Source organism: Hemitrygon akajei, chromosome 18, assembly GCF_048418815.1.
Source record: "Hemitrygon akajei chromosome 18, sHemAka1.3, whole genome shotgun sequence".
Lineage (NCBI taxonomy): Eukaryota > Metazoa > Chordata > Chondrichthyes > Myliobatiformes > Dasyatidae > Hemitrygon > Hemitrygon akajei.
In genome coordinates this window covers 29,816,563-29,841,860 of record NC_133141.1, presented here as the reverse complement: position 1 = coordinate 29,841,860, position 25,298 = coordinate 29,816,563, and the positions used below count along the sequence as shown (strand labels likewise).

At 53.5% G+C, this 25,298-nt stretch overlaps 1 protein-coding gene across 2 annotated transcripts; it reads right to left on the bottom strand.

Annotated features, from left to right (window-relative positions):
* Positions 1-1,363: 1,363 nt before the first annotated feature.
* Positions 1,364-24,411, bottom strand: copz1 (COPI coat complex subunit zeta 1). Of its 2 annotated transcripts, XM_073071223.1 has the most exons (10): positions 24,222-24,378; positions 20,317-20,385; positions 19,838-19,919; positions 17,935-18,026; positions 17,217-17,272; positions 6,204-6,285; positions 5,343-5,362; positions 4,923-4,950; positions 2,215-2,253; positions 1,364-1,849 (listed from the first exon to the last, which is right to left on the bottom strand). In XM_073071223.1, the coding sequence occupies exons 1-10, from the start codon at positions 24,282-24,284 to the stop codon at positions 1,802-1,804; spliced, it is 579 nt and encodes a 192-aa protein (XP_072927324.1). In that variant the 5' UTR covers positions 24,285-24,378; the 3' UTR covers positions 1,364-1,801. The 2 variants fall into 2 exon arrangements, with proteins under 2 accessions (XP_072927324.1, XP_072927323.1); XM_073071222.1 differs by lacking the exons at positions 1,364-1,849; positions 2,215-2,253; positions 4,923-4,950; positions 5,343-5,362 and having other exon boundaries at positions 5,955-6,285; positions 24,222-24,411.
* Positions 24,412-25,298: the final 887 nt, after the last annotated feature.

Genomic DNA, 25,298 nt, shown 5'->3' with positions numbered 1-25,298 from the left:
CTGTGCACAGTTCCCGTCTCCCTGTCCCTGGGTCAGACCCACACCGGGAGCACTGTGCACAGTTACTGTCTCCGTATCCCTGGGTCAGACCCACACCGGGAGGACCGTGCACAGTTCCCATCTCCGTATCCCTGGGTCAGACCCAATCCGGGAGCACCGTGCACAGTTCCCGTCTCTCTATCCCTGAGTCGCACCCACACCCCGAGCACTGTGCACAGTTCCCATCTCCCTATCCCTTGGCTAGTCCCACACCTGGATCACTGTGCACAGATCCCGTCACTCTATTGCCGGGTCAGACCCACACCGGGATCACCGTGCACAGTTCCTATCTCCCTATCCCTGGGTCAGACCCACACCGGGAGCACCGTGCACAGTTCCTATCTCCCTATCCCTGGGTCAGACCCACAACAGGAGCACCGTGCACAGTTCCCGTCTCCCTATCCCTGGGTCAGACCCACACCGGGAGAACCGTGCACAGTTCCCATCTCCATATCCCTGGGTCAGACCCACAACAGGAGCTCTGTACACAGTTCCTATCTCCCTATCCCTGAGTTAGTCCCACACCGGGAGCTCCATGCACAGTTCCCATCTTCATTTCCCTGTGTCAAACCCACACCGGGAGCACTGTGCATAGTTCCCGTCTCCCTATCCCTGGGTCAGAACCACACCGGGAGCACTGTGCACAGTTACTGTCTCCCTATCCCTGGGTCAGACCCAATCCAGGAGCACTGTGCACAGTTCCCGTCTCCCTATTGCTGGGTCAGACCCACACCGGGAGCACCGTGCACAGTTCCTATCTCCCTATCCCTGGGTCAGACCCACACCGGGAGCACCGTGCACAGTTCCTATCTCCCTATCCCTGGGTCAGACCCACAACAGGAGCACCGTGCACAGTTCCCGTCTCCCTATCCCTGGGTCAGACCCACATCGGGAGGACCGTGCACAGTTCCCATCTCCGTATCCCTGGGTCAGACCCAATCCGGGAGCACCGTGCACAGTTCCCGTCTCTCTATCCCTGAATCGCACCCACACCCCGAGCACTGTGCACAGTTCCCATCTCCCTATCCCTGGGTTATTCCCACACCGGGAGCACCGTGCACAGTTCCCGTCTCTCTATCCCTGGGTCAGACCCACACCGGGAGCACCGTGCACAGTTCCCATCTCCCCATCCCTGGGTCAGACCCACACCGGGAGCACTGTGCACAGTTCCCGTCTCCCTATCCCTGGGTCAGACCCACACCGGGAGCACCGTGCACAGTTCCTATCTCCAAATCCCTAGGTCAGACCCACACCGGGAACAGACAGCAGTATCTGTGAGGTTGAAACTTGATTCCGAATCTTGAATCAGCCGTGCAGACAAGAGACCAGTTTAACAGGAGTTTATTGAAGACCACAGTTAAGTGGGGATCCACTGGAGAGAGCACTGATTAGGCATCAGGGGTCGGTGCAAGAAATGGGGTGGATTCAGATAGAGGGGTATGAAGGGGTTTGAGAGAGTAACAGGCTCAGTGTAGGTTCTTCAGGACTAACTGAAGAGGAGACAGTTTGAATGGAGGGTGAGAGTGGGTTCACTCCTCCTCTTTTCCTCCTGAACTCTGTCACTGTCACCTTATGTCCCATCCTTGCTCTGCAACCCACAATTCAGTGCACTTGTGAATGAAAGTACGTTCCTGGGGAATGGGGGGGCCGACACCTCCTCTATGTGGAGATTCTGTGGCGGGGGGAATAGATTTACAGTCCAGTATCAGTGCTGGGACCCCGGGAATGTCAGCAGAGAGAAGGAATGTGTCCGGTATTGTGTCTATCGCAGTAAAGACCACTTGATCTGCTCCTTGGCCGACTGAAGGACCTGTGGTGGGGGGGAAAGAGGGGGAGAGATTAGTGCTGGGGAGTGGCAGGAGGGTAGAGGGCAAGGGAATATCAGGCAGGCGTCTGGGTTACAGGAGTGGTGGCTCGGTGGGTTGATGGTCGGGGGATGAAGTGCAGGGGCTCAAGTAGGCTCAGGAGAGTCAATGGGGTCAAGGTGGGGTCTGGCAGGTTAGGGGAGGAGTCTTTAGAGGGCTGAAGCGGGGGGGGGGGGGACAGTGCATGGAATCGAGGGGCACGTGTGGGATTGTTGCGAGGAGCTTATTATCCCTACCACCACCCCATCAGCAAACGTCCCACCCCAACAACCCTGGGGAGAAGTGGGACACAGTGGTCAGTGAGGCTTACCTGTGCAACAGTCTGTTCTGTCAAGGGTACATCATCAGCCTGTGAAGAGAGAGAGAGAGAGAGTGTGTGAGAGAGACAGAATCCTATTCTGGGGACTTAACAGCAAGAGTCACAGCGTAAAAACAGGCCCTTTGGTCCACTGGTCTATACCAACCCAAATTCACATCTCAGCCAGTCCCATTTGCTCACATCCCTCTAAACCAAGGGTTCCCGATCTTTTTTATACCATGGACCCCTACTATTAAACAAGGGGTCTATGAATTTCAGGTTTGGAAATCCCTGCTCTAAAAATTCCCCATCCATGTACCTGAGCAAATAACTATTATATGATAATGTACCTGTCGCAACAAATCTTCTGGCAGCTGGCCCTCTGGGTGAAGTTGTTGCCCCTCAGGTTTCTACTAAATCTCTTCCCCTCTCACCTTAAGCTTGTGCCCTCTTGTTCCTGAATCTCCAACCCTGGGGAAAATGAATATGCCTCTCATGATTTTATATACTTTCATAAGGTCACACTCCAAGGAATAAAGAACTGGCCAACCTCTCTCTGTAACTCAGTTGCTTGAGTTCCAGCAACATCCTCGTATATCTCCTCTGCACTCTTTCCAGCTTAATACATATTTTCTACAATAGGGTGAGCAAAACTGTAGACAGTATACTAAGTATAACCAACATCTTGTTCAACTGTAGCATGACATCATCTCAACTCTTGTACAGAGTGCACTGACTGATGAAGGCCACGTGCCAAACACCTTCTTCACCACCCTGTCTACTTTCAGGGAAACATGCATCTGTACTCCATGGTCCTGTGTTGTCTACAGTAGACAGAGTATTACCCTGACACTGAGACATGCACAGCAAGAGGTCAAAAAGCCAAAATAAGTCTACTTTTGCAAAACACTATTCCCTCCTCACTAACCCTCCCACACAATTCCTTCCTCGCCATCCCTCATTTTTTTTTTCTGCATGCCTTCCAGTCTGATTGTATCTTTCCAATAGCAGGACCTAAAACGTACAGAGTACTCCAAGTGCAGCCTCACAAATGTCTTGTACAACCTTTGATCCTCATCAATTTTTATCAGTGTACTGCAGAAACTATCCTATTTGAATGCATCGTGGCATCTGCTCTGCCCGTGACTGGTAGAAACCGGGGAGAGTTGTGGACACAGCTCAGCACATTAGGAAACCAGCCTCCCCTCCATGGACTCTGTCTACACTTCTCACTGTCTCAGTGAAACAGACAACAGGATCAAAGACCCCTCCCACCCCGGACATTCTCTCTTCTCCCTCTCCCATCAGGCAGAAGATACAAAAGCCTAAAAGCATGTACCACCAGGCTCAGGGACAGCTCCTATCCCGCTGGTATCAGACTATTGGATGGTCCCTAGTATGATGAGGTGGACTCTTGACCTCACAGTCTATCCTGTCATTACCTTTGCACCCCATTGTTTACCTGCACTCTCTCTGTAACTGTGACAGTTTATTCTGCATTCTGTTATTGCTTTACCTTGTTCTACCTCAATGCACTGTGTGATGATCTGAATGAACAGAATGTAAGACAAGCTTTCTTTCTATCTCAGTACAAGTGACAATAATAAACCAATTCCAATTTGCTCTACGGCGCTCCCTCCTTGCCACCCCTCCCCACACTGCACTGTCCTGTTTGTCTCTACCACATTGCTCCCTCCTCACTGCCCCTCCCACATCAAGTCATCAATGTAAGTAAAACTGAAGACCTGTTCATTGACTTCAGAAAGGGGAAGGAGGGCAAACAAGTGCCAGTGTCCTTTAGGGGATCTGCAGTGGAGAAAGTGAGCAACTTTAAATTCCTGGGTGTTAACATTTCAGATAACCCCTCCCAGGCCAAGCACACAGACACAGTCACAGTGTCTTTACTTTCATAGGAGATTAAGGAGTTTCAGCTTGTCACCAGACAGCCTAACAAACTTCTACAGATGTACTGTTGAAGGTATCCTGAATGGCTGCGTCACGGGCTAATAAGACAATTCAAATGCTTCAGAAGCTGCAGAGAGTTGTGGAATCTGCCCCGTACATTATGGGTACCCCATCCCTCCCCACCATGGGTAGTATCTACAGGAGGTGCTGCCTCAAGAAGGCAACGTCCATCATCAGAGATCCCCACCATCCGGGCCATCCCATCTTCCACAGCTCCCATCGGGCAGGAGGTACAGAAGCTACACCAAGTTCAGGAACAGCTACCATTCGGTTCTTGAGCCAACTGGTGCAATGCTAATCACCACCTCTTGGCACTAAAGTGAATTTTGTTTTTGTTCCAAACATGTTCTTTCTTGTAAAAATTGTGTGTGTTTTTACTGTGAATGCTGTCTCTGATGTTCTGTGCCTGTGATGCTGTTGCAAGCAAGGTTTTCATTGATGGAGACGAATAAACAGTTGACTCTTCAGGCCACGACCCTTCATCACAACCCGAAATATCAACTGTTCATTTATCTCCACTAATGCTACCTGACCTGCTGAGTTCCTCCAGCTTTTTGTGTGTTTCCTCAAGATTTAATAAAATAACATCAAATTTCTAGCACCTGCAGTCTCTTGTGACTTTTCAGATTCGCTGAAATTGGCAGTGCTGCCCAGCAGATGGAGCCAATGAGCTGGGCTAAGGAGTCAGGGAAAGCCTGGCAAGGGCTGAGTGCAGAAAGGGGCAGTTGGGGGACAGGAAAGGAAAGTAGTCTTACCCTTAGTGCCACTCTCTGCACCACCTGGCTGGAGGAGTGTGGGGGAGGGAAGGAATCACAGGAACAGGGAGAGATGTAGGGGAGAGAGGGGGACTCATGGGTGGAGAGGGAGAGCAAGAGCGGGGGAGCAAATGGAACAGAGAGGGTATGGGGGCAAGTGAGGGGAGAGGTGGGGCAGAGATGGGGTGGGGGAGGGAGGAGGGGGGGGAGAGAGTCTTTGGACTGTGGGAGGAAACCCGCGTGATCACGGGGAGAACGTACAAATTCCTGACAGGCAGCAGCTGTAATCTCCTGTACTGTAAACCTCTACGCTACCATGACGCCCCATGGCCAGCATGGCTTTGCGTGGGGAAAATTGTATCTTACCAACTTGACTGAGTTTTTTGACGAGGTGACAAGAGAGATTGATGAGGGTAGGGCACTGGATCCCCTGCAGGGATCTGTACTGGGACTCTGCTATTTGTGACCTGGATGAAAATGTGGATGGGTTGGTTAGTAAGTTTGCAGATGATACCAAGATTGGTGGAGTTGTGGACAGTGTAGAAGGCTGGCAAAGAATACAATGGGATATAGATCAGTAGCAGACATCGGTGAGAAATGGCAGATGGAGTTTAACCCATATGAGGGTGAGGTGTTGCACCTTGGTAGGGCAAACGGAAGGAGACAGTACACCGTTAAGGGCAAAATCCTTAACAGTGTTAGTGAGCAGAGGGATCTTAGGGTCCAAGTTCATAGTTCCTTGAAAGTGGCTACATAGGTCGTAGGGTGGTTAAAAAGGCTTATGGAATGCCTGCTTTTATTGGTCAAAGCATGGAGTTCAAAAGTTAAGAGGTTATGTTCCAACATCATAGAACTTTGGTTAGGCCACATCTGGAGCACTGCATTCAGTGCTGGTCGTCCCATTACAGGAAGGGTGTGGGGGCTTTGGAGAGGGAGCAGAGGAGATTCACCAGGATGTTGCCTGGATTAGAGAGCGTGAGCTGTAAGGAAAGGCTGGACAAACTTGAGCTGTTTTCTCTGGAGCAGTGGAGACTGAGGTTTATTAGATTACAAAAGGAACAGATGGAGTAGATAGACAGTATCTTTCTCCCCAGGATATTGAAGTACTGAATACTTTTTTCCACAAAGAGCGTCGTGGGTGCCTGGAATGTGCTGCCCGAGGGAGGGGAGAGGGGGTGTGAGGAGTTGGGAGAGAACTGTTCCTTCCAATGAGGAAAGAGTCTGTAGGGATATGAACAGCGCTTCCCCTGGTGAATGGGCTGAGGGGGAATATCTTGGGGCATACCCTCCATCCACAATCTCATCGATGGCCAGGAATACACCGTCCATGTTGTCCAAGAGAGCCCGCTTCTCCACGTTCTTCCTGAAGAACGAACAAAAAACAGAAAGGTTGGAAGGGGTTAAGGGTGTGTCTCTACCTTCTCCCTACCATGCATCGGAATGGAGCCATGACATCCCCCTCCCGTCTCACCCTTACCATTTGCTCTCCTAACCTCCCACCTGCCCCAGACCCCACCTCCTCTTCCTCTCCATTTTCCCCAGAGCCCTCTATGACTCAATACTCATCAACCCTCCTCTTTTGGACAGTGACCTCCCCCTCACTTCTTCAGGAATTTCACAAGTTCCCACACATCTCAGTTTTAAATGACCCATGCCTCCTCTCTAGCCTTATCAATGCACCACAGAAAACATCCTATCCAGATGCAAACTGCTGTGCCCGTGACCGCAGAAAACTGCACAGTTCAGAACGTCACAGAAACCAGCCTCCCCTCCATGGACTCTGTCTACACTTCTCACTGTCTCAGTGAAGCAGCCAGAATAATCAAAGACCCCTCCCACCCCAGACATTCTCTCTTCTCCTCCCTCCCATCAGGCAAAAGCCTGAAGTACGTAGAACTTGGCTCAAGAATAGCTTCTACGCTGCAGTTATAAGACAATTAATCCCCCTAGTACAATAAGATGGACTCTTGGCCTCACAATCTACCTCGTTGTGGCCCTCGCACCTTATTGTCTGCCTGCTCTGTACTTTCTCTGTAACTGTGACACTTTGTTCTGCATTCTGTTATTGTTTTACCTTGTTCTACCTCAATGCACTGTGTAATGAAATGATCTGTATAGATGGCATGGAGTACAAAGGCTTTCCCTGTACTCAGTAAAAGAAAGGCTTTAAAAATAAGCAGGGGAAATTATAGACCGGTGAGCGTAACATCAATACTGGGGTAAACTATAAGAAGGCACTCTAAGAGACAGGTATTTAAGTATTTGGATAGACAGGACCTTATTAGGGAAATTAAACATAGCTTTGTATGTAGTATGTCACGGGCTAACCAATTTTAGAGATTTTCAAAGTTACTGGGGAAATTGATGTAGGAAAGGCAGTGGACTTTAGCAATGCTTTGACGAACTCCAGCACGGGAGACTTGTCCAGAAGGTTCAGTTGTTTGGCATTCAGGATACTGGCTTAGTGAGTGTAATCAGAGAGTGGTAGTAGATGGTTGCCTCGCTGACTGGAGATCTGTGTCTAGTGATGTGCTGCAGGGATCAGTGCTGGGTCCGTTATTTGTCATCTCTATCATCGATCTGGATGATAATGTGGTTAACGGGATCAGCAAATTTGTGGATGACACCAAGATTGGGGGGAGTAGTGGACAGCGAGGAAGGCTATCAAAGCTTGCAGCGGGATCTGGACCAGATGGAAAAATAGGGTGAAAAATGGCAGATTTAATGCAGAAGTGTGAGGTGTTGCATTTTAGGAGGACAAACCAGGGTAGGTCTTATACGGTGAGAAGTAAGGCACTGAGGAGTGCAGTAGACCAGAGGGATCTGGGAATACAGATCTATAATTCCTTGAAAATGGTGTCACAGGTGGATAGGGTCATAAAGAGCTTTTGGCACATTGGCCTTCATACATCAAAGTATTGAGTACAGGAGTTGTGATGTTATGTTGGAGCTGTAAAAGACATTGGTGAGGCTGTTTCAATTATTGTGTGCAGTTTCTGGTAATCTACCTATAGGAAAGATATCAATAACATTGAAAGAGTGCAGAGAAAATTATACAAGATGTTGCCAGGACTTGAGGACCTGAGTCATCAAGAAAGGTTGAATAGGTTGGGACTTTATTCCCTAGAGCTCTTGAGAATGAGGGGATAGATGTACACAAAATTATGAGATATCGTTTGCTTGTTATGTGCAAGTCGTACAATCTAAGCGACCATGGTATTTCCAGGACCATGATTGTTCTCGGCAAATTTTTCTACAGAAGTAGTTTGCCATTGCCTTCTTCTGGGCAGTGTCTTTACAAGATGGGTGACCCCAGCCATTATCAGTACTCTGCCTGTTGTCAGTGGTCGCATAACCAGGACTTGCTATATGCACCAGCTGTTCATATGACCATCCACCACCTTTCCATAGCTTCACGTGACCCTGATCATGGGGCTAAGCAGGTGCTACACCTTGGAACGGGTGACCTACAGAACAGCAGACAGAAGGAATGCCTTACACCTCCTTTGATGGAGATGGATCTCCACCCCACCATCCTCATGAGAGGTATAGATAGGGTAAGTGCAGGGCAGGCTTTTTACACTGAAGTTAAGTGAGATTAGAACTAGAGGTCATAGTTTGATGACGAAAGGTGAAATATTTGAGGGGAACCTGGGTGGGAACTTGTGGTTGCGAGTGTGGAACGAGCTATCAGAGGAAGTGGTTGATGCAGGTTCATTGCAACACTTAGGAGAAGTTTGTGTAACTCCATGGATGGAAGGACTTTTAGCCCAGGTGCTGATCAATGAGGCTAGGCAGAATAACAGTTTAGATGGACTAGATTGGTTGAAGGTCCTTTTTTTTATGCTGTAGTGCTCTATGACTCTGACGATGTAACAATAATATTACGGGGCAGTGTCAGAGGGAAGAGTAAGGTTGATCTTAGAGTAAGTTAAGAGGTTAGCACAACAACATGGGCTGAAGGGTCTGAACCCTTCCTACGGCTGAAAGCATATCTCCCATCCAGTCCCCTGTGGGGCTGACATGTTTCGATATATTCATTTCTTCCAAATTCCACACTTCTAAAGTTTCTTCTAACTTCCACAAGATGAAGAATCAAATGGTTTTCCCTCTCCTCATCGGATGGGGAGAGCATAGGAGAGGGAGGGGTCACAGAGACTGGAAGGTGTAGGGGAGGGGTGTAGGGGAGGAAGGGGGCCACAGAGATGGGGAGGGGTGTAGGGGAGGGAGGGGGGTCACAGAGATGGGGAGGGGTGTAGGGGAGGGAGGGGGGTCACAGAGATGGGGAGGGGTGTAGGGGAGGGAGGGGGTCACAGAGATGGGGAGGGGTGTAGGGGAGGGAGGGGGTCACAGAGATGGGGAGGGGTGTAGGGGAGAGGAGGAGGGGGTCACAGACATGGGGGAGTGGTGTAGCGGAGGAAAGGGGTGTCAGAGATTGGGAGGAAGGAGGTCACAGAGATGGGGAGGGAGGGGGTCACAGAGATAGGGAGGGGTGTAGGGGAGGAAGGAGGACACAGAGATGGGGAGGAAGGGGGTCACAGAGATGGGGAGGGGTGTAGGGGAGGGAGGGGTCACAAAGATGGGGAAGGGTGTAGGGGAGAGAGGGGGTCACAGAGATGGGGAGGGGTGTAGGGAGTGAGGGGGTCACAGAGATGGGAAAGGGTGTAGGGGAGGGAGGGGGTCACAGAGATGGGGAGGGGTCTAGGGGAGGGAGGGGGTCACAGAGATGGGGGGTGTAGGGGAGGGAGGGGGTCAGAGACAGAGAGGGATGTAGGAGAGAGTGGAGGTCACAGAGATAGTGAGAGGTGTCACAAAGATAGGGAGGGATCTAGGGACCAGAGAAGGGGTCACAGTGCTGGGGACAGGTATAGGGAAAGAATGGGCATCACAAAGACAGGAAGGGTGGGAGAGCACAGAGATGGGGGAGGGGTGTAGGGGAGGGAGGGGGGTCACAGAGATGGGGAGGGGTGTAGGGGAGGGGAGGGTCTCACAGAGATGGGGAGGGGTGTAGGGGGAGGAAGGGGACACAGAGATGGGGAAGGGTGTAGGGGAGGGAGGGGGTCACAGAGATGGGGAGGGGTGTAGGGGGAGGGGGTCACAGAGATGGGGAGGGGTGTAGGGGAGGGAGGGGGGGTCACAGAGATGGGGGAGGGGTGTAGGGGAGGAAGGGGGTCACAAAGATGGGGAGGGTGTGTAGGGGAGGAAGGGGGTCACAGAGATGGGGAGGGGTGTAGGGGAGGGGAGGGGGTCACAGAGATGGGGAGGGGTGTAGGGGAGGGAGGGGGGTCACAGAGATGGGGAGGGGTGTAGGGGAGGGAGGGCCTCACAGAGATGGGGAGGGGTGTAGGGGAGGGAGGGCCTCAGAGATGGGGAGGGGTGTAGGGGAGGAAGGGGGTCACAGAGATGGGGAGGGGTGTAGGGGAGGGAAGGGGGTCACAGAGATGGGGAGTGGTGTAGCGGAGGAAAGGGGTGTCAGAGATGGGGAGGAAGGAGGTCACAGAGATGGGGAGGGGAGGGGGTCACAGAGATAGGGAGGGGTGTAGGGGAGGAAGGAGGACACAGAGATGGGGAGGAAGGGGGTCACAGAGATGGGGAGGGGTGTAGGGGAGGGAGGGGTCACAGAGATGGGGAAGGGTGTAGGGGAGAGAGGGGGTCACAGAGATGGGAGGGGTGTAGGGGAGTGAGGGGGTCACAGAGATGGGAAAGGGTGTAGGGGATAGTGAGGGGGTCACAGAGATGGGGAGGGGTCTAGGGGAGGGAGGGGGTCACAGAGATAGGGAGGGGGTGTAGGGGAGGAAGGAGGACACAGAGATGGGGAGGAAGGGGGGTCACAGAGATGGGGAGGGGTGTAGGGGAGGAGGGGGTCACAGAGATGGGGAAGGGTGTAGGGGAGAGAGGGGGTCACAGAGATGGAGAGGGGTGTAGGGTGAGGGAGGGGGGTCACAGAGATGGGGGGTGTAGGGGAGGGAGGGTGTCACAGAGATGGGGAGGAAGAGGGTCACAGAGATGGGGAGGAAGAGGGTCACAGAGATGGGGAGGGGTGTAGGGGAGGAAGAGGGTCACAGAGATGGGGAGGAAGAGGGTCACAGAGATGGGGAGGAAGAGGGTCACAGAGATGGGGAGGAAGAGGGTCACAGAGATGGGGAGGGGTGTAGGGGAGGAAGAGAGTCACAGAGATGGGGAGGGGGGTGTAGGAGAGGGAAAGGATCACAGAGATGGGGAGGGGTGTAGGGGAGGGAGGGGGTCACAGAGATGGGGGAGGGGTATAGGGAAGGAAGGGGGTCACAGAGATGGGGAGGGTGTAGGGGAGGGAGGGGGTCACAGAGATGGGGAGGGGTGTAGGGGAGGAAGGAGGTCCACAGAGATGGGGAGGGGTGTAGGGGAGGGAGGGGATCAGAGACAGAGAGGGATGTAGGAGAGAGTGGAGGTCACAGAGATAGTGAGAGGTGTCACAAAGATAGGGAGGGGATCTAGGGACCAGAGAAGGGGTCACAGTGCTGGGGACAGGTATAGGGAAAGAATGGGCATCACAAAGACAGGAAGGGTGGGAGAGCACAGAGATGGGGAGGGGTGTAGGGGAGGGAGGGGGTCACAGAGATGGGGAGGGGGTGTAGGGGAGGGAGGGGGTCACAGAGATGGGGAGGGGTGTAGGGGAGGGAGGGGGTCACAGAGATGGGGAGGGGTGTAGGAGAGGGAAAGGATCACAGAGATGGGGAGGGGTGTAGGGGAGGGAGGGGGGTCACAGAGATGGGGAGGGGTGTAGGGGAGGGAGGGGTCACAGAGATGGGGAGGGGTGTAGGGGAGGGAGGGGGGTCACAGAGATGGGGGAGGGGTGTAGGGGAGGGAGGGGGGTCACAGAGATGGGGAGGGGTGTAGGGGAGGGAGGGGTCACAGAGATGGGGAGGGGTGTAGGGGGAGGGAGGGGTCACAGAGATGGGGAGGGGTGTAGGGGAGGGAGGGGGGTCACAGAGATGGGGAGGGGTGTAGGGGAGGGAGGGTGTCACAGAGATGGGGAGGGGTGTAGGGGAGGGGAGGGGGTCACAGAGATGGGGAGGGGTGTAGGGGAGGGAGGGGGGTCACAGAGATGGGGAGGGGTGTAGGAGAGGGAAAGGATCACAGAGATGGGGAGGGGTGTAGGGGAGGGAGGGGTCACAGAGATGGGGGAGGGGTGTAGGGGAGGGAGGGGGGTCACAGCGATGGGGGAGGGGTGTAGGGGGAGGGAGGAGGTCACAGAGATGGGGAGGGGTCTAGGGGAGGAAGGGGGTCACAGAGATGGGGAGGGGTGTAGGGGAGGGAGGGCCTCACAGAGATGGGGAGGGGTGTAGGGGAGGAAGGGTGTCACAGAGATGGGGAGGGGTGTAGGGGAGGAAGGGGGTCACAGAGATGGGGAGGGGTGTAGGGGAGGGAGGGCCTCACAGAGATGGGGAGGGGTGTAGGGGAGGGAGGGTGTCACAGAGATGGGGAGGGGTGTAGGGGAGGAAGGGGTCACAGAGATGGGGAGGGGGTGTAGGGGAGGGAGGGCCTCACAGAGATGGGGAGGGGTGTAGGGGAGGGAAAGGATCACAGAGATGGGGAGGGGGTGTAGGGGAGGGAGGGCCTCACAGAGATGGGGAGGGGTGTAGGGGAGGGAGGGGGTCACAGAGATGGGGAGGAAGAGGGTCACAGATGGGGAGGAAGAGGGTCACAGAGATGGGGAGGAAGAGGGTCACAGAGATGGGGAGAGGTGTAGGGGAGGAAGGGGGGTCACAGAGATGGGGAGGAAGAGGGTCACAGATGGGGAGGAAGAGGGTCACAGAGATGGGGAGGAAGAGGGTCACAGAGATGCGGGAGGAAGAGGGTCACAGAGATGGGGAGAGGTGTAGGGGAGGAAGGGGGTCACAGAGATGGGGAGGGGTGTAGGGGAGGGGAGGTTGTCACAGAGACGGGGAGGGGTGTAGGGGAGGGGAGGGGGTCACAGAGATGGGGAGGGGTGTAGGGGAGGGAGGGGGGTCACAGAGATGGGGAGGGGTGTAGTGGAGGGAGGGTGTTACAGAGACGGGGAGGGGTGTAGGGGAGGGAGGGGGTCACAGAGATGGGAGGGGGTGTAGGGGAGAGAGGGGGTCACAGAGATGGGGAGGGGTGTAGGGGAGGGAGGGGGTCACAGAGATGGGGAGGGGTGTGTAGGGAGGGAGGGGGTCACAGAGATGGGGAGGGGTTTTAGGGGAGGGAGGGGGTCACAGAGATGGGGAGGGGTGTAGGGGAGGAAGGTCACAGAGATGGGGAGGGGTGTAGGGGAGGGAGGGGGTCACAGAGATGGGAGGGGTGTAGGGGAGGAGGGGGTCACAGAGATGGGGAGGGGTGTAGGGGAGGGAGGGGTCACAGAGATGGGGAGGGGGTGTAGGGGGAGGGAGGGGGGTCACAGAGATGGGGAGGGGTGTAGGGGAGGGAGGGGTCACAGAGATGGGGAGGGGTGTAGGGGAGGGAGGGGGTCACAGAGATGGGGAGGGGTGTAGGGGAGGGAGGGGGTTCACAGAGATGGGGAGGGGTGTAGGGGAGGAAGGAGGTCACAGAGATGGGGAGGGGTGTAGGGGAGGGAGGGTGTCACAGAGATGGGGGGTGTAGGGGAGGGAGGGGATCAGAGACAGAGAGGGATGTAGGAGAGAGTGGAGGGTCACAGAGATAGTGAGAGGTGTCACAGTGCTGGGGACAGGTATAGGGAAAGAATGGGGCATCACGAAGACAGGAAGGGTGGGAGAGCACAGAGACGGGGGAGGGGTGTTAGGGGAGGGAGGGGGTCACAGAGATGGGGAGGGGTGTAGGGGAGGGAGGGGGTCACAGAGATGGGGAGGGGTGTAGGGGAGGAAGGGGGTCACAGAGATGGAGAGGGGTGTAGGGGAGGAAGGAGGTCACAGAGACGGGGAGGGGTGTAGGGGAGGGAGGGTGTCACAGAGATGGGGAGGAAGAGGGTCACAGAGATGGGGAGGAAGAGGGTCACAGAGATGGGGAGGGGTGTAGGAGAGGGAAAGGATCACAGAGATGGGGAGGGGTGTAGGGGAGGGAGGGGGTCACAGAGATGGGGAGGGGTATAGGGAAGGAAGGGGGTCACAGAGATGGGGAGGGGTGTAGGGGGAGGAAGGAGGTCACAGAGATGGGGAGGGGTGTAGGGGAGGGAAGGAGGTCACAGAGATGGGGAGGGGTGTAGGGGAGGGAGGGTGTCACAGAGATGGGGGGTGTAGGGGAGGGAGGGGATCAGAGACAGAGAGGGATGTAGGAGAGAGTGGAGGTCACAGAGATAGTGAGAGGTGTCACAAAGATAGGGAGGGATCTAGGGACCAGAGAAGGGGTCACAGTGCTGGGGACAGGTATAGGGAAAGAATGGGCATCACAAAGACAGGAAGGGTGGGAGAGCACAGAGATGGGGAGGGGTGTAGGGGAGGGAGGGGGCACAGAGATGGGGAGGGGTGTAGGGGAGGGAGGGGGTCACAGAGATGGGGAGGGGTGTAGGGGAGGGAGGGGGGTCACAGAGATGGGGAGGGGTGTAGGGGAGGGAGGGGGTCACAGAGATGGGGAGGGGTGTAGGGGAGGGAGGGGGGGTCACAGAGATGGGGAGGGGTGTAGGGGAGGGAGGGGGGGTCACAGAGATGGGGAGGGGTGTAGGGGAGGGAGGGGGTCACAGAGATGGGGAGGGGTGTAGGGGAGGAAGGGGGTCACAGAGATGGGGAGGGGTCTAGGGAAGGAAGGGGGGTCACAGAGATGGGGAGGGGTGTAGGGGAGGGAGGGGGTCACAGAGATGGGGAGGGGTGTAGGGGAGGGAGGGGGTCACAGAGACGGGGAGGGGTGTAGGGGAGGGAGGGGGGTCACAGAGACGGGAGTGTGTAGGGGAGGGAGGGGGGTCACAGAGATGGGGAGGGGTGTAGGGGGAGGGAGGGCCTCACAGAGACGGGGAGGGGTGTAGGGGAGGGAGGGGGGTCACAGAGACGGGGAGGGGTGTAGGGGAGGGAGGGTGTCACAGAGACGGGAGGGTGTAGGGGAGGGAGGGGGTCACAGAGATGGGGAGGGGTTGTAGGGGAGGGAGGGGGTCACAGAGATGGGGAGGGGTGTAGGGGAGGGAGGGGGGTCACAGAGATGGGGAGGGGTGTAGGGGAGGGAGGGTGTTACAGAGACGGGGAGGGGTGTAGGGGAGGGAGGGGGTCACAGAGATGGGGAGGGGTGTAGGGGAGGGGGAGGGGGTCACAGAGATGGGGAGGGGTGTAGGGGAGGGAGGGGGGTCACAGAGATGGGGAGGGGTGTAGGGGAGGAAGGGGTCAGAGATGGGGAGGGGTGTAGGGGAGGGGAGGGGTCACAGAGATGGGGAGGGGTTTAGGGGAGGGAGGGGTCACAGAAATGGGGAGGGGTGTAGGGGAGGGAGGGGGGGTCACAGAGATGGGGAGGGGGTGTAGGGGAGGGAGGGGGTCACAGATGGGGAGGGGTCTAGGGGAGGGAGGGGGGTCACAGAGATGGGGAGGGGTGTAGGGGAGGGAGGGGGTCACAGATGGGGAGGGGTGTAGGGGAGGAGGAGGGTGTGTCACAGAGATGGGGATGGGTGTAGGGGAGGGAGGGGGTCACAGAGATGGGGATGGGTGTAGGGGAGGGAGGGGGTCACAGAGATGGGGAGGGGTGTAGGGGAGGGAGGGGGTCACAGAGATGGGGATGGCTGTAGGGGAGGGAAGGGGTCACAGAGATGGGGAGGGGTGTAGGGGAGGGAGGGGGTCACAGAGATGGGGAGGGGTGTAGGGGAGGAAGGGGGGTCACAGAGATGGGGAGGGGTGTAGGGGTGGAATGGGGTCACAGAGATGGGGAGGGGTGTAGGGGAGGAAGGGGGTCACAGAGATGGGGTGGTGTGTAGGGGAGGAAAGGGGTCACAGATGGGGAGGGGTCTAGGGGGAGGGAGGGGGGTCACAGAGATGGGGAGGGGTGTAGGGGAGGAAGGGGTTCAGACAGGGAAAGGGTGTAGGGGCAGGAGGGGGTCACAGACGGGGAGGGATGTAGGGAGGAAAGAGTTCACAGAGATGAGGTGGAGAGTAGGGGAGGTAGGCGACACAGAGATAGGAAGGGGATCACATCAGGAGAGGTGTAGGGGAATGCGGGGATCAGAGAGAAGGGAAGGGGTTTAAGGGGGATCACAGAGACAGGGAGGGGGTGTAGGGCAGGGATGGGGCATCACAAAGACGGGGGAGGGCGGTGGTCACAGAGATGGGGAGGGGTGTAATGGAAGGACAAGGTCACATTGAAGGGCAGGGAGCGGTTCTCAGAGACGGGATGACCCTCCAAAGAGCTTTCTGGAGGACAGTAGTCTGGTTTGTGGTCTTTTGGCGGGAGCTGTGTGAGCGGGGCACAATGGAAGATGCCGTTTAAAGGATAGTCCCTGTTGCAAGATGTGCAGATGAATGGCTCCAAGGAACAAGGGCCAATACTCCCGAGAGAGAGCCAGTTTGATCGAAATTGTCTTCGAGGGATGCTCAGAATGGGTCCAGTCCAGCGAGTAAAGAGATACTCTGGTATGAGCTCCAATGGGTATGTGCACCCCCCCTTCTCGTATACAAACTTGGCCCATTAGCTAACTCTGCTAACAGCCAGTTGACTCAGTGTGAGAAGGCCACCTTTCATAAACAACATGTCTCGGGTCAGTATGATTTGGGGCTCAGCCAAACAGGAAAGTTGGGATGTTCTGATTAAAGGAACCTCAGTTTGAGCAAATATTGTGCAAATACAGCCCATACACAGTTATCACTAGTCCAGAAATGACAGATCATATGCAGCATAAAATCATAAAGAAAGTATATTTACCACATTTTCAACTTTAACAAACAACCCCAGAAAAAGAAAAGAGAAAAAAATGGCCCATTGCAGTTAAAGACAGGGAATGGCATAGGGGTAAGGTTTTACTGAAAACAGGGAGAAGTCAGAAAGATGGGAGTATGTGTTGAGGAGGAAGTGGGTTAGAGAAACAGGGAGGGATGGGGGTTGGTTCATGGAGATGGGGAGGGGGTGAAGCAGTGCAGGGGTCACAGAGTTGGGGAGGGATTAAGGGGAGGCCACAGGTAACAGAGACAGGGAGTGATGTAGCAGATAGAGGGAGAGGGTCACAGAGACAGGAACGAGTGTAGTGGACGAAGGTCGTCACAGAGACAGCAAGGAGTGTTGGGGTCTGATGGGGTCAAGGAGACAGGGAGGGGTGCAGGGGTAAGAGTGGTCACAGAACGGTGAGAGGTGCAGAAGAGGGAGAGAGTCACAGAGACAGGGGAGGGATATAGCGGAGGGAGACTGTACCCTTACCGGAACATCTGACTCAGAGAGTCAAACAAACAGTGGAGCACGGCCACCAGCATCAGCTGTGGGAAAACAGGAGAGATTGAGAAGATGATCACAACACTACAGTCCTATTCCAGTGGAGCAGCACTCCCTGCTCACCGCTCAAGATGCAGCAACAAACTCCCTTCCTGCCATTCCTCCCATGGTGCTACACAGCCTCCCACAGCGGGGCGCTCCCTCCTCACCGACCCTCCCACAGCGCGGCGCTCCCTCCTCACCGACCCTCCCACAGCGCGGCGCTCCCTCCTCACCTCCCCTCCCACAGCGCGGCGCTCCCTCCTCTCCGACCCTCCCACAGCACGGCGCCCCTCCTCACCGCCCCTCCCACAGCACGGCGCTCCCTCCTCACCGCCCCTCCCACAGCACGGCGCTCCCCTCCTCACCGTCCCTCCCACAGCGGGGCGCTCCCTCCTCACCGCCCCTCCCACAGCACGGCGCCCCTCCTCACCCCGACCCTCCCACAGCACGGCGCCCCTCCTCAACCGCCCCCTCCCACAGCACGGCGCTCCTCCTCACCCTCCCTCCCACAGCACGGCGCTCCCTCCTCACCTCCCCTCCCCCTCAGCGCGGGCGCTCCCTCACCGGCCCTCCCACAGCACGGTGCTCCCTCCTCACCGCCCCTCCCACAGCACGGCGCTCCCTCCTCACCCGCCCCTCCCACAGCACGGCACTCCGTCCTCACCTCATTCTCATGCGAGCTGCCGATCACGTAGAAATACAAATCGATGTTACTCTTGTAGACAACTGTCAGTCCCTCCAACAGCGCTATCTCACCTGCGGATACAAATATCGTCGAGCTCAGGGACAATGAAGCGGGGAACAAGCGACAACAACAAAGCACAGAGTTGGAGTGAGACAGGTTGGCTGGTTGAATGGCTTTCCCTGGAGTGAAGGAGGCTGAAGGGTGACATGATGGAGGTTTATAAATCCATGAGCAGCACAGATAAGGTGGTCATCACAGTCTTTTTCCCCAGGGTAGGGGGGAGTCTGACGCTAAAAGACACATGTTTAAGGGAGAGAGGGAAAATTATCTAGAGGGGAACCAATTGGCAAGCTTTTCACACCCACAGGAAGGAGCTGTCAGAGGAGTGTAGCGAAGAGACAGATTGGCTGGTTTAGTTCAAAGTACATTTATTATCAAAGTATGTATGCTATCTACAACCTTGAGATTCGTCTCTTTACAGGCAGACACAAAACAAAGAAACCCAATAGAACCCATTAAAAAAAGACTGTGAAACACCCAGTGTGTAGAAAAAAATACAAATTGTACAAACAATAAAAGTGAGCAACTAACATTGAGAACTGAAATTAACAAAATAGAGTTTACAACCACAAAGCCGGTCATCACTGCAGTTGATCCAGGAACCCATTAGTTGCAGGTCACGGCCTCAGTTCAGTGTAGAGGTGAGTAAACCTTACCAAGCAGCCAGCTGAACATTGGTCTTTGGCCCTGACACCCTGACCTTTTCAATCTGGCCCAGCACTTAAATCGGCCAAACCTTGGGTCGTTCCTTGCTCTCAGACCCACGCTGCCTTGACTCTGCCTCCAAGACTATTCCAGCAACCAAACATTGGCTCATTTCCCGCTCTTGGGCCCAGACTGCACCACCTCAACTTGGCCCGTACATGCCACACCACAACCGACCTGCACCTTCGAAACTTTAATTCCCACCATAAAAATGCTGGATCGCACAGGCGGTTCAAAAGCTCAGCTCCAAAAAGCAAGTTACAGGCTTTTGATGGCAGCAATTATTTTCGAGAAAAGTGTGATTAACAAAGTAATTAATAGTCGTTTTTGCTGTCAGCAAGTCGTAACTGTGCTTCACTACCACCATCTTAAACTGGAGTGGTGCCACAACCACAACCTTGTACACAATGTCAGCAAGACCAAGGAATTGATTTTAGACTCCAGGAAGGGAAAGTCAGCAGAGCACAGACCAGTTCTCATTGAGAGGTCAGCAGTGGAAAGGGTGAGTAGCTTCAATTTCCTGGTGTCAACTTCTCTGAGGATTTCTCCTGGGCCCAACACGCTGATGCAATCACAAAGAAGGCACACCAGTGGCTCTACTTCGTTAGGAGTTTGAGGAGATTTGGTATGTCACCAAAATTTCTACAGATGTACAGTGGAGAGTACTTAGACAGGTTACATCAAGTCTGGTGTCACTGCTCCAATGCACAGGATTGAAAGAAGTTGCAGAGGATTGTAAACTCATCCAGCTCCATCACACGTACAACCCTCCCCACCACCAAGGACATCTTCAAGAGGCAGTGCCTCAAGAACCAGGCAACCATCATTAAAAACCCTCATCATCCGGAACACACCCTCTTCTCATTACTACCTTCAGAGAGGAAGTACAAAAGGCTGAAGACTTGCACTCAACGATTCAGGAACAGCTTCTTCCCCTCTGCCATCAAATTTCTGTACAGTCCATGCACCCATAAACAGTACCTCTTTATATCTATTTATATGCACTATTTATTTATTTTGTGTGTGTACTGCATTGTACTGTTGCCTCTTCAAATCATCAAGTCTTCAAGCCAGCAATAATTAACCCGATTCTGATTCCCTTCACTTGGACACTTACTATCGGTTCTGTGTGTCTTGTTGAAGATGTTTTTCTCAAAGGCTTTCTGTTCTTTCACCGTTGGGTACGTATTATCATAGTACTGCAGGGGTAAGAGAAAAATGTTGTGTCACTATGAAGGCAATCCAGAGGAAGTTGGGAGAGAGGGAGGGAGAAAGAGAGGGAGCAAGAGACACCCACACACACATATGGGGAAGAGAGGTCGCCATTGACAAAGGAATCAGAGATGAAGGAGGAGGACAGGGGGAGGGAATGATGGAAGGGAGAGGATGGTGTGAATGGGGAGATGGTGGAGTGGGGTAAAGGAGGCAGTGGGGTGGAGCAAGAGGGGGTGGGAAGGAGAGAAAGGGGAGAACAGTGACAAAGCTAAGGAAAGTGTGGCACAAGAGATGTGGCGTCAAGTGCAATGCCAAGGGAATGGGAAGAGTGGCTGATGAGGTGCCAAGGTTGGCAGTAGACAGAACATATTCACACTGTACCTTGGCGAGGATGCGTTCACCGTCATTGTCCAAGATAAGAACTGCCTTCACGGTGTAGAGGGTGGGCTCCTGAAAGCACACATTGCACAGTAACTGAAGATCATGTTACAGTAGTGTAATAGCAAACAGTAAATACAATTCTCCATGCACAGCCCCACAGTCCTTGTAAGTCCCCACACTGATCCCGCTGCCAACTCAGTCCCCAGACCGACCCCACGGTCTTGCGTCAGTCCCCAGACCGACCCCACGGTCTTGTCAGTCCCCAGACTGAACCCATGGCCCTGTGTCAGTCCCCACAGTAATCCCATTGCCCTGCTCTCTCCCCACAGCCCCGTGTCAGTCCCCAAACTAATCCCAATGTCCCGCTCTCTCCCCACAGTCCCATCTCAGTCCCCAAACTAATCCCACTGCCCCACTCTCCCCACAGACCCACATCAGATCCCAAACAAATCTTTCCCTGCTCTTTCCCCACAGCCCCATGACAATCCCCACATTAATCCCACTGTCACTCTCTCTCTCCACAGCCCCACATTTCCCACACTAATCCCACTGCCCCAATCTTCCCACAGCCACATCAATCCCCAAACCAATCACACAATTTCTCTCTTTTCACAGCCGTGTCAGATCCCAAAAAAATCCCACTGCCCCCCAACCATGTATCCCTCCCAGTCTTGTAGGAGGGGCTTTCACCACTTTGTTGCCCTTGCCCAGGGTCCCTCGCCGTCTGCTTGAAGCCAGTGCCTGGGGCCAGCGAGACAAAGTTCTGTGATGCACTGACTCTCACTAGATCGCAGCCTGAGTGTAGGACAGAACTTCGGCTCGAGGGCGTGCATCTCTGGTGATGTTCCGGGAATGGGGGTTTGGGGTGGTGAGCCGGATCCATAACTCCAGCCTCGCCAATCCCAACAACCACCACCCTTGTCTTCCAAGGTTACGGTCCATCCGCCAAGCACATAGGGGGGCAATGTGGTGTGGCAGGCTGTACCGCTATCTGCAGGCTCCAGGGATCCCGGGTCAGTCCATGAGTCAGATGTCTCTCCCTCCCGCTGTTTCACACTCTCTCTATTTGACTCTCTGCAAACACCAGTTCTCTATAAGTACATTAAAATAAAAATATATTTCTTGCAAGCAATGGGGCTCTTTCTTGATTAGAGACTACTTCTGTTTATGTTATATATCAATCATTAGGAATATGGAATTGATGGCTTTGTGGCCAAATTTGTTGACAATATGAAGACAGTTGGAAGAGCAGGTAGTGTTGAGGGGGCAGGGAAGTTATAGGAATTTTTGATTTTAGGATTTGGGACAACAAGGGACTTGTGAGTCCTTGTGCAGGATTCCCTAAAGGTTAACTTGCAGGTTGAGTCGGTGGTGAGGAAGGCAAATGCAATGTTAGCATTCATTTCAAGAGGACTAGAATATAAAAGCAAGGATGTAATGTTGAGACTTTATAAAGCACTGGTGAGGCCTCACTTGGAGTATTGTGGGCAGTTTTGGGCCCCTTACCTAAGAAAGGATGTGCTGAAACTGGAGAGGGTTCAAAGGACATTCACGAAAATGATTACGAGATTGAAAGGCTTGAAGAGGGAGAGAGTGGGGGAGAAGGGAGGAGAGAGGGGGAGAGATAGAGAGGTGGGGGAAGAGAAAGGCAGAGCAGGAGAGGGGAGTGAGAAAACACAATAAATGACAGGGGAGTGTTGTAGAACAGAGTGAGGTCGGGGTACAGGTACACAGAGAGACCGGGAAATGACAGGAGATTGTTGCAGATCAGAGGAAGGATGGTGTACAGGTACACAGAGAGACCGGTAAATGACAGGGAAGTGTTGTAGATCAGAGTGAGCTCAGGGTACAGGTACACAGAGAGACCGGTAAATGATAGGGAAGTGTTGTAGATCAGAGTGAGCTCAGGGTACAGGTACACAGATAGACCGGTAACTGACAGGGGGTATTGTAGAACAGAGAGAGCTGATGAAATAGTATCTTGGCACTCAGGGTACTGAGTTCAGGAGTTGGGGTAAAATGCAAGAAATCTTAAAATGCCAGAAATCCAAGCAGCACATACAAAATGCTGGAGGAGCTCAGCAGGCCAGACAGCATTGATGGAAAAGAGTGAACAGTTAACGATTTGGGCAGAGACCCTTCATCAGGAGTTGGGGTGTCATGCTACAGCTATACAAGACGTTATTGAAACTGCACCCAGAGTACTGTGTACAGTTCTGGTTGCCCAGCGACAGGAGGGATGGGATGAGATGAAGAGGGTACAGAAAAAATTCACTGGTGATTACAGGACTGGAGAGCTTGAGCTACAGTGGTGCTAGAAAGTTTGTGAACCCTGTAGAATTTTCTCTATTTCTGCATAAATATGACCTAAAATGTGATCAGATATTCACGCATGTCCTGAAACTAGATAAAGAGAACCCAATTAAATAAATAATACAAAAATACATTATACTTCTTCACTTATTAAGAAAAATGATCCAATATTACATATTTTTCAACAACTATATATGTGAAATCTTTGCTTTCAGTAACTGGTGTGACCCCCCCCCCCCCACATACATTTTCCAACAGGTATAATTTTTATCTTGTTATTTATTTAATTGGGTTCTCTATCTTGTTTTAGGACTTATGTGAAGATCTCATCACATTTTAGGTCATACTTATGCAGAAATAGAAAACATTTTACAGGGTTCACAAACTTCCTACCACTGTAGAAGGAGTGATTGGATAGACTGGGATGGTTTTCCCTGGAGCAAAGGAGGCTGAGAGGTGACCAGAGGTGTGTAGATAGGTTAAAGTAGTCTAAAACTTGTGAACGTGGTTTAAAGGTGAGAGGGCCATGATTAAATGCGATATGTTCACCCACCAAGAGTGATGGGTGTGTGGAACAAGCTGATAGAGGTGGGTACAATTACAACTTCTTAAGAAACCAAGCCAGGTACATAGATAGGAACGGTTAGATATGGGCCAAATGGGACTGGCTCACTAGGATACCATTATTGTCAAGTCCGTAGAGTCCAACAGCACAGAATATCGGCCCACGACATTCATGCTGACCTTAATGGATAAATCGACGCATTTCCTATTTACCAGCACTGAGATTACACTAAAATAACTCATGCCGTTTGTCGAGAGTCGGAAATTTTGAACTTTTCTGGAACAGAGGGAGAGAGAGAACCCCAATGGATTTAACATAAGCGGGAAACATTCCAGTTTTCACCACTTTCCTACAAACTCACCCGAGATTCTACTCTTCATGCACACCCTGAGGGTCCACATATTGTGGTGAGGTGGCAGAGAACTGGAGGATTCGGGGGAAACGAACAGAATAACAGGGAGAATGTATAAACTACACATGCATACACACACGGAAGGGGATCGAACCCAGGTGTCTGGAGCGAGAAGTCAGGGGTTCTACCCATTGTGCCATCCTGCCACACTAATTCTCTGGAACCGAAGAGATTCAGTCGGTTCCTACACGTTTACACACCCAGCGACAGAGTGGTTTTTGATTAAGATTTTCAAAGGGCCCTGTTACACCTGGGGTGCTTCTAGTGTTAACTGTGCTGAAGGCAAAATTTCTCTTTGCTGTCTGTCAATTGAATGTTCACCATATCACTCATTCACCAGTCAGCCTGTGTGGGGCAAAAACGAGGAGGAATGACAGGAAGAAAGGGGGAGGGAGATAAGGAAATTCGGAATACCAGGGGGTATGAAGGTAGACTTGCACACCCTCCCCTCCCCTCCTCTCCTCTCCTCTCCTCTCCTCCCCCTCCCTCTCCGCCCACTATCAAACCCCATGCTCCGGCCCGACCATAGAACCTACCCCCGCCCACTCCAGGACCCATGCCGCCACCCCCACAAGGGACCTCCGCTTTCCTCCGTCCCGCCCGCTCCCCGCTCACCAGAGCCAGCGCCTCCATCTTGATATTCCCTGTCGACGTGGAGTCGCCGTGCCCATCAATCATCCGTGCTCCCGCCTTCTCTAGCCTACACGCTCCGCCAATCGCCCGAGCCGCTCCTTCCGTCGTGCTTATCAAACCGCAATCGTGCCCAATCAGAGACCTGAACCATCCATCCATGTGAGAAGGCCCGCCCCAGCAAGGATGCTCACTCTCTCGCCAGCTGACCAATCGACATCTCCGCCCTCGTACGTCCATCATTGAAGCTGCCGCCCCTTCGTCGGAACACACTGCCGTCAGTGCTGCCTATCAGAACGGGGAAACGGCCTGTGTCTCGCAGAGCATGGGAACCTCCCACGTCTCCAAAGCGTCAGCCATTCAGCAAGGGGGAAGCCACCGTCAATTACACCTCCTATTACGTCGTCATAGCTTGTGCATCGTATCGTCACGAACTTCCTGCAAATCTTCAACCACATCCTCACCGTCAATCATGCAGGAACCCGCCCACTCTCCGCAACTTCACCATCCAACGTCAGTCACCTACCGCCCCCTTCTATGCAGATGAGCTCCGAGCGAGCGTTCCCAGCTTGTGTCCATCAAGGGTTCTGCCCTTGGCTGACATGTGGGTAGCGCAATAGTTCACCCGCCCTGTCCTCCGAACGACAGCAGTTAATCAATTCGCAGGTCTCAGAAGGGTGTCAGCCCGAAACGTCGACTGTTTACTCTTTTTCATAGATGCTGCCTGGCCTGCCGAGTTCCTGTGTATTGCGCAGGTTTTCAATGATTGTTTGTAACTAGCTGAGGAACCAGGAGAGTTGTAATTGATGCAATTAATGTAGGGAAATGTAAAGTCTAAACAGAAATCGAGTTTATTGGCACCTGCATAAGTACATAGAGTCATAGAGAACTACAGTACAGAAATAGGCCCTTCAGCCCTTTTGGTCTATGCCAAACCATTAGTCCCGTCGATCTACACCTGGACCATAGACCTCCCGTCCACGTACCTGTCCAAACTGCTCTTCAATATTGAAATCGAAGTCGCACGCACCATTTGTGCTGGCAGCTCATTCCACACTCTCA

Bases quoted from the DNA above. Each gene is read 5' to 3' on its own strand.
- copz1 (XM_073071222.1), bottom strand. From the start codon at position 24,398: ATGGATGGATGGTTCAGGTCTCTGATTGGGCACGATTGCGGTTTGATA. The intron at 20,386-24,221 runs GTGAGCGGGGAG...GTGTGCTTTCAG, and splicing joins AGATGGAGGCGCTGGCTCTG to GAGCCCACCCTCTACACCGT. The intron at 19,920-20,316 runs GTACAGTGTGAA...TTACCCCTGCAG, and splicing joins GTGAACGCATCCTCGCCAAG to TACTATGATAATACGTACCC.